The 9,648-nt window shown below is 34.5% G+C and overlaps 1 protein-coding gene across 1 annotated transcript; it reads right to left on the reverse strand.

Moving 5' to 3' along the window:
* Positions 1-349: 349 nt before the first annotated feature.
* On the reverse strand, positions 350-3,825 carry LOC137733145 (cyclic nucleotide-gated ion channel 1-like). The gene is made up of 7 exons (XM_068472305.1): positions 3,758-3,825; positions 2,661-3,126; positions 2,362-2,559; positions 1,793-2,097; positions 1,559-1,669; positions 1,098-1,350; positions 350-997 (listed from the first exon to the last, which is right to left on the reverse strand). The coding sequence occupies exons 1-7, from the start codon at positions 3,799-3,801 to the stop codon at positions 521-523; spliced, it is 1,854 nt and encodes a 617-aa protein (XP_068328406.1). The 5' UTR covers positions 3,802-3,825; the 3' UTR covers positions 350-520.
* Positions 3,826-9,648: the final 5,823 nt, after the last annotated feature.

Consider the following 9,648-nt stretch of genomic DNA (forward strand, 5'->3'; position numbering starts at 1 on the left):
TTTTATTATAAAAATAAAAATAAAAATAATTAGAAATTAGGGTTAAACATTGTTTGCACATAGATATCGACAAAGAACTTGTCCAAGTCTTTTCCAAATATTCCCCTAACCTTCCTTTTATTTATTTTTTATTTCTTTTAACAAACGATAGTATCTACACTAAGGTCATGGGGCTACGTAGTACTACGGTCGGGTGGTATTCGCTCCACATTACCTTAGATATGCTAGTTTCTTATTTGAGTGTGTCAGGCTAATCAATTTCTTTTTTATTTTTTTCATCTCTTCAATTTCTATAAAACCTTGTAACTGCAAATTTTGCAGAACATGACCAACATAAACATATCCAAGACAGAAATGGTATTGTGGCTACCACTGCTTAATTATTGAAACGTACGGCTAATTATCAACCAATAAAAATATTATTTTGAGGCCAGAGCTTATACAAAATGTACTCAGCTAGGTTGTTCATGGAACTCTTGGCCATAAATAGAGCGTCTCGACTTTGATGTTTATGAAGATACTAATTGCCTGCTGTAGATGGCAAGATCTTGTCACCCCCTATTTCAGCCGGGGAGTGGGGAGGACGTCGTTGCGTTTTGGTAATGAAACGACGAACAGTATGACGTGCCAACTCGCATCTGGAGACTACTGTTGCCAAGTCCTTGGCCATGAGCACAAATGCTTCTACTTTTGTTTGAGTTTTGACATGTTTGCTGGAGACTGGAACTTTGGCGAAACTGTCTGATGCCCAATCAAGAAGCTCTTCCCCGTAAAAGTGACCTTTCCCGAGGTGCTTGGTGGCCATTGATGAGATTCCTTGCCCAACTTGACTATCACTTGATGTGTAGGTCCACATTGTCCCTTTGATAATGAATAGCATACAATCGAGTGGATCTCCTGTTCGAAAAACGAAGGTGTTCTCAATGTATGTCACTGACTTCAGATATTCGCACATCAACGTCAACATATATTCATCCATGTATTTAGGCTTTTTTACCTACACAAATGCCGCACAAATTTCATCAGAACAACATTGCAGCGAAATTGGATGCAATTGAATAAATAGATGGAGAGAAATCGAGTTTTGAAGAACATACTGTTCTAAGTGCATCCATGAGAAGATGACGTTTTACAGATCTTTTGGTTTTCCAGGGAAGAATAAGGAATGGGTTCTGGACATCAGCATCTTTGTCTTTTTTCAATGCTTGCTCTATGCTATGATTGATTGATTTCTTGATATCATCAGGGAATTTATTTTCGGCTATCCACTGGTTTACGCCCAGCTGCTTCACCTCAATCTTCTGTCTTATCTCTTCTGATTTTTCAGCTTCCAACTGTATTAAAGTCTGTCTCACCACAAGTAGAATTCATTAAGAAGCTCGATCAATGATCTCCTATGTCCTAGCTAGCTACATACCAGAAAGGTATTTTCACCGAAGGACTTAGGTATCTTATATAATTTCAAATCCATTCACAAATAATTGTACACGATAGAGGCGCTGAAGAATAACAATTGAAAAATAAAACTGTTATATAGTGAGATTTTGAATGTACCAACCTGTACATGCCGATGAGATATAAAAACAGTAACAAGCCAATGATGGAAATGAGAATTGCAAATAAGTTTTCCCACACATTAGTAGTTGTTGTCAGATTCGTCCCAAAATTACTGCAAAACATTATAGGTACATGACATCATATTAGACAATGCTGCGGAATTAGATAACCCCAAAAAATTTATTCGTTACTAATTCTCTTAAAATTGTTTATTGTCAGTGGATATACTTTTAACCTTAGATTTCGCAAGCCCCACCAGAAAGAGTAAAAGAACTTCTCTCCGAACTTTGTATGCTCTGAGTTATGATTCTTAAGGGAATCGAGAAATATTCCAAAATTAGATAGTGGTAAGGCACCATCTGGAGTATCTAACGGGCAATGCTCGTTTAGAAATGTTATATTTCTCGAAGTAGTAGTTCGACGCCCACAATAGAAAGTATTCGTACATCCTATAGGATCTGGACTATGTTTTGCACAGGCATTGTGCCAACATGATGTCTCTCGTTCAATAGAAAAGAAATACCAAAAAGCTCCAAGTATCTACAAAAGTAACAAATTCATAATCAAATGATTTATCAATTAAGGAATATACAATGCATTATGGAAAAATTATGACTAAGCCGACGTTAACAAAATCGAACAAACAAAAAGTTGTCTTGTAATAATTGATGACGAAAGTAAGTTTGATGGTACATATAATCCGAAACGTACAAACAAAGTCTAAGGTTTCTAAAAGAAAGCTTCATCCAACAAAAGTGAATACAGAATATATATTAATGAAATGACAATCGAAGTGAAACTTACGTGACTGGCAAGAATGTAGAGAAAAAAATTGAATAGACCTTTAACCCATATTCCAGCAGTCCTTCGAAGTTCATTGGACGACCAGTGAATTCGATATATCCTTGGTAGATATTGACCAAGAAGGAAGATATTAAGAACCTTTTTATGTTCCACATATCCAGCGCCTCTCATATTGTAAAAAGCAACTAATATTAGCAGCTAGAGAAGAGAAATAAAAAGGTTTTAGAAAAATCCACTAATTACAGCTAGCTAGTTAAGAATAGTTGCACAAAAAAAAAAACAAGTTTAATTTCTCTTACTTGTGGGACGGGAAGAAGAGCTAGAAAATCATTTATGATGGAGAAAGACAACCACGACATCTTCTGAGTAATTTTCTTGCCACCTTCAATCAACACTTCTCTTTTTGATTCCCGAAACAAATTTCTCGTGGTATTTGCAGCCACATTAGTCCTCAAATTTTTGTGCATTTCAACTTTAACACCATTGTAAATTTTATATATAAAGGGCACAGCGAAAATGGTATCCGTGAGTGATCGCAACACAAGAACAATAGTTCTTAGCTTTTTGTCCATTTGAAGACACTTGTTATCTTGATCAATGATTAAAATGTAAAAGAATAGAGGATCTAGTGAGACGGCAAACACACATGACATAACAAATATCATACTCCACTTGGGAAGTAAGTTCCCTTGTTCATCCCGCATTCCCTTTATTAGGGCATCTAATGCCATTGTAATCGCTGGTTTGCGCTGTCCTGTAACAGATCTTGAAACAACAGAAAAAGAACAAATTGCACTCATCAGAATCATGAAGAAACACAAAAAGATCCAGCAAAGTGCTGGTCGGAGATAGAGTTTATGAGGTATACATAAACTAGTGGATTGTATGTAAGCTACTATGAGCATTCTTTAGCGTGAAGCATACATAAGGGCCGTGTAGTGTAGAAGAATATGCATATGAGTGTTCATGAGAAAAAAACAGGCAGACAAATGAAATGAAGAAAACTAAATGCTCGGCATTTGAAAGCGTAAGGAGGCGTGTTTTCACATGTGAAGCAAAACGGCTACATGCACTACACGTCACCCCGTTGTGTTGTCACGTGTTAGGATTGAAAAGTCGCTACACGTGAAGAGGTGTGTTGAGAATGAACCCCATAATAATGAGAGGAGAAACCTTACATGGGCTTATGAGTAAGTTGGGCTACTCCTTATATTGTTAATTGGTTTTATAATGGAACCTCAACTTTCTTTTGATTATAATCACAAGTTACAGCCATACAATGGATGAAGTATTTGGCCAAAGCCAGTACATATAGAAGTCCCAGTGTTTGATACAAAGTTGTATCTGAAAAAATTAGAGACAAAAAATTGCAGTCTTAATGTAAAGAAGTGCTAACCTTGCCTGGTTCTCCACATCTAAAGCTTGTCTTCCACAAGCCATAACTACTGAATCGAGTTTATGATACACCGTGATGATCAGTATTCCATGCTAGCTTTACAGTAAAAAGAAATTGTGTGTGTGTATGTGTGTGTGTGTGAGAGAGAGAGAGAGAGAGAAAGTTTAGCTACATGGAAGATTACAGCAACGATGCCTGAATGGCTAAGTTTGGGAGGCTTTCAGTTTACAATGTGGATCAAGTAGAGAGAGAGCAGATTCGAGTGGCGGAAACCGAAGTTTGGTAGCATTCTCTGCATCAAATAGCTAGTTGTTTCATGCAGATGATGATGTTATCTTATATATAAAGTCAAGGGTCCAATGAACAGTGTTTTGGTGTAAGCTTCACAGAAAATAAATAGACAGAAATGCCCTTTAAACAAAAAAACTTTCAAAAGCAACCAAAAATAATGCATCAAATGTGGTAGGGGTATTTTCGTCATGTTAATAGTGTTTTTTTTTTAATAATTAGTACCTCATAATAGGGCAATAATGTGATTCACTCAGTTGTTCATTAAATATTACTTTCTCTATTTTTAAACACGTTCAAAACATCTTAAAAGGCATGTAATAGCGGTTATAAAAAATATCTTTCGCACGCAGATAATAATGTGATTAAATTAGTTGTCAAATTATTGTTTTTTTTTTGTAAACAAACGATATTATCTACACATAGGGGGATGAGATGGGTTTAGCCTCATAATGAGCTAGCAATAATGTGATTCAATTAATTGTTTATTAAATATTATTTTCTCTATTCTTAAAGTAAATTCAATAGAGATCGATTTTATTATGTGGATTTAGCTGCTTTAATTGGTTTATGACGGGTTTCTTCTAGTATGATCTAAGATCATTCATTTATTTCAAATATTTGATTTCCTTTTGTCAATTTACACCTATAAATACATTTAAAACGTGTAAGTTACGCGTAGCACACCGTGATTCAAAAAATACCTTATGCACGTGCGTGAGCGCGTGCATGAAGGCTAGTCGATTTAGAAAATCCCTTTTCGTAAGCAAATCAAAGTTCTATTTATTAACATGCAGTTGGTCTGGACTAATTAGTGCTTCATTTAGACGAGCATTTTAAGTTTTTGGGTAATTTTAGGAAGACTGAATTTTAAAAACTAAAAGACATGGAAGTTGATTAGTTTATTACTTAAGTATTGATAGACGTGCTTATTTTCATTGGTGACACATCATTTAGTTTGCAATAAAAATCCATAAAGTGTTGAATTTGAACCACAAATATTTCAACTACATCTTTAAAGATTCTCACACACACCCAATTTTCCTTTAAAGTTATAATTAAATAGACTAAGAACAGAGACATCGCTTCTTGGTGTATATATATCTACATGCAAAAAATTTTAAGTGCTCCAAAGTACTCAGTATTCTAGATGTTTTAACCAATAAATCTTAAATTTTATATGTTTAACAAAAATTGAACGATTAAGAACATCCAAGAACGTCCCCTCTACATGTAGGAAAACCAAGTGTTGGGTGAATTCAAATTTTATTCACACAAAGACATATCTTGGTATATCTACATTGTAGGTAGTTGGATGCACATTTGTCACCTCAAGTGCATCAAAATATCTGAGCAAACGGGTCATGGATCTGCGGGTCGGGGCGGGTATGGGACAAGTACATATATTGTAAATTCAAAACGGGGCAGGGCGTGGTGGGTACAAATTTCAGAGAAAACGGGCCCTCGGTCCGAACCTTTTCCACCGTTCATTATAGGGAGATTAAATTTCCACCGTTTATTTCTAACACATAGCCACATAGCTTATGTCGAATTCTCCAGACTCCCAGGTCCCCGACTCAATCGTTGATTTTCTTCTTCTTTTTCTGCTTAATTTTCGGGTTTTTCCGATTTAGATGCATGCAATTCATAATCCCGCGGATTTATATTTTTAGTCTACTTATTTTGTTGTTCTTGAATAATTTCAGGTTGCGGTTACTGATAGATGTAGTCGAACAGTTGGTAATCTCCTCTACAAGGTTAGTAATTTAACTTTAAGCCATATGTTAACATTTCTGATTAAGCTATTAAACCAGTAAATTAGTTAGGAAAGTATGGTTGATAAATATAAGGATGGACGCTTGTAGGATTTTCTCGCAGCGGCTAAGGAAGGAGCTTGGATGGGGTGATGTCGATGTGCTTCGGTAATTATAGAGGAGAGTGGGATATTGAAAATTGATCGATTTCATTGCTCCAGTTCTATAATTTGCCTTCGGCGACGCCCTCTTTGACTGGAAATCTGGGATACTGAAAATTAGAAAGAAAAAAAAAATGTACCCGTTGGACCTGTTCGGTTCTTAGTTTTAAAATAGTAAAATCCGTCCCATTCTATTTTCAAGCGGGTCCGGTCCGATCCCTTTAATTTTGAGCCCGATCCGACCCGTACCCACCGCTACCGCCAGCTGTATCATAGCAACATAATAACTACCTAAGGCAAGTCGTCAATTGTTTCCAAAGAAAAGAAAAGTCGTCGTCGACGTAAACTCTTATCCACCAAATAATCGTCAATGATAAAATTGATCAAAACATGAAAAACTAATGGAAATTTTGACTCTTCAAATTATTAAACAAGATTTTGTAACTCAGTTGTTTAAAAGTATTTCTTTTTACATTTGTGGTTCTGTTTATATGACTCTCCTGTTAATTTAAATGTGTACGATTGACAATTCTAATTGTTAAACCCAATAATCATGAATAACTGCCAAATAGATTAAATTTGAGTATGAAAATTTGGATATATTTTGAATATGAGAAAAAACCGTGAATATTATTCGGTTATGCTTATAGGGCCCCCAATTCGACCCGAATAATATATAATATAATAGTGTTTTATATATATATATATATATATATATATATATATATATATATATATATATATATATATATTCATCATTCACCGAATCTATTACTTTGAGAATACAAAAGTTGCATTTTGTGGAAAAGTTCAAAAGTTATGAATCAAAACCAATGAGAATTCAACGTAAACTCCTCCTCTTTTATTGTTTTTTTTTTTTTAACAAAAAAACAAGCCGAAGGCAAATTTAAGCTCTTAGGCGATCTCTAATCGATCTGGTCAAAGGGTCATAAGTCAAAATATAATATGTTTTGACATGAAAATCATCTTCAACCGAGGACTAGGCCAAAGGGCTTGTGAGCCCCACCAGGCCAGTAGACTGGCCAAAAGGAGCCAGCCAGCCAGCCCGTTTGCACCAACCCAAACCCATGGTAGTTGACGTCATGTTATTGTTGGATTTGTTTTTTTTTTTTAGACGAATTTTAAAAAAATATATATATATCTATTTTTTTTCCCTATAAATACTTAAGCCATTTCTACACAATTTCTCACATCATTTTCACAATTTCATACTATCTTACCTCATTTTAATAACAATCTCCAACTGAAGGGAGGGCTATTTTTTAGCCCCATCAATAATATATTATTTTAAGTTTGTTATTTAATTTTGTCGGTTAATTAAGTTAAATTACCATATTAAAATAAGGTTTCCGGACATATTTTGAGGTCCACTTGTCGCTAAATGTTGTTTTAAGTTTCATGTTATTAAATATTTTAATTTTACTTGCATGCTACCAACTTAGACATTAAAATGAGGTAAGATAGTATGGAAGGGTGAAAAGGATGTGAGAAATTTTGTAGAAATGACTTAGGTATTTATAGGAAAAAAATAAAATTTTAAGTTTTTTTCTTAAATTTTGTCTTAAAAAAAAAAAAAAACTACATGACGTCAGCTAGCAACACAGCTGAGTCTAACTTTCGGGACTGGCTGGCTGGCTATGTTTGCCTAGCCCTCTGGCCATTTGGCTATATTTTGGCCTGGTGGGTCCTAAATTTTTTTGGCTCAACCTTCCATTGGAGATGAGTTTTGTGTCAAAACAAGTTATGTTTTGGCCTATAACCATATGGCCAGCTCGGCTAGAGATAGCCTTAGATTTCTCTCCATTTGTTAGTGAGAGGTTTTAGATTCAATTATCGTCAAATGCGAATTTGAACCACATTATTGATAGCCCATTGTGAGGCTTAGCTCACCCCTACCCTCTTAGTATAGATAATATCGTTTGTTAAAAAAAAAAAAACTGAACATTCCACTACACCAACAAATGAATTTCTTCAATATACGTAATCTCTTATCCACTAAGTAGTCGTCAATAATAAAATTAATCAAAACATAAAAACATGAAAAAATAATGGTGATATTTATCAATATTAAATGAGTTTAAATTTCAAAATTTATGAAAGCATGCAAGTTTATTTGTTAATCATTGAGAGGTTCAGTGTAACCCACCAACGTGAAAAACGTTGGATGATCTTTTAATTATTTAAGGGGCTCAGGGTAGCCCACCAACGTAGAAAATGAAGCAAAGGTGTTGATCATGTTGGAGTAGCTAGCTGTTTTTTTTTATTTTCTGGGTTAGTGGGATGTCTAGGGTTTGGACAGAAGTTGCGTTTTATGTCTTGTTATAATCTCTTTCGGACCTCTAACCCTTTTAACCACTGTTTGGTCTTTTTCCTTGCTTTGTTTATAGCCTTTTCCTGGGGCTAGACTGCTTTTTAGCCTCCTTTGTTGTGGTTTTACCCTTTTTAATACGTTCTCCTTTTGGACCCAAAAAAAGTTGAAGCAGCTGGCTCGGAAATATTTTTATTCATCACTTTTAAATGATGGTAATGTGGATTATCATTTTTATCGATGTTAGATGAATTTTCTTGATATATGTGTAAGAAATAAACACAAATCTCAAAATTTAAATTCATATAATAGTTAAGTAGATTGTGACCGAGAGCAAAAATGCACCCAACTAATAATGATGCGTGACACATGTGTGGGACCCACAAAACTATTTATTTTATGAATTTGGATCCTTTGCATGTTTTTTCTTCTAACACTATACAAGGTTTTGTTACTAAGTATTACAGTCTTGTGATATTGCTGTTCACTTATGTGTAAAAGATCTTAGGTTCGAATCTCGTGAATGATGAATTCAATACTAATTTAGGTTGTCATTGTGTGACCTAGGCAAACTCTCTTATCTTCTTACTGTAAAATATATAGTTGTAATAAGAAATAAAATAAAAAAATTAAATTAAAAAAACACACTATACAAGGCTTTTGATCGTAGCCACCGAAATTCATTCATTGGGTTGGCTTTTTACACTATATGAGGATTTCATTCATTGGGTTGGAATAAATATATATACACAACTGTGCTTCTATAATCAGGGATTACAATCAAGTAAATATTATGTAAAAAGTCAACTACTATCAATTACAATCAAATCATATATTCAGCTTCTCTATCCCTGACTTTATGGGATAGAGTTGATGTTGGTACTTGGTTGTATAAGGTAAGAACAAAATGGCCGAAGCAATGGTATAAGTTAATTTCGCTAGTCATAACCACAGAAGCAAAACTGTCAACAACTCTTAGATTTATTAACATGCCGAAACCATTCCAACGAGATGTGGAACCGAAAAATGCCCAATATTATTGGATTGTTGAGCTTGTACGAGATGTTATTTTTATGCAAAAAATATCAATAAAACACTTGCAGTTGACTTAATTGCTTAAACCACTTGTGCTAATGTCTTGTTGTTGTTTGCTTCCCGGAACATATATAACATCAAGCACTCTATATAGATAAGGTTTAGATTGCACATGATCAATATATAAACATAGAAAACGCTACCCAGGCTAAATATAAACAATATTGATTCGTGGCCAGAGCTATACAAATGTACTCAGCTAGAGTTGTGTATGGAACTCTTGACCATAATTTGAGCATCTCGACTTTGACGTTTCTGAATATA

This window comes from Pyrus communis, chromosome 5, assembly GCF_963583255.1.
Source record: "Pyrus communis chromosome 5, drPyrComm1.1, whole genome shotgun sequence".
Lineage (NCBI taxonomy): Eukaryota > Viridiplantae > Streptophyta > Magnoliopsida > Rosales > Rosaceae > Pyrus > Pyrus communis.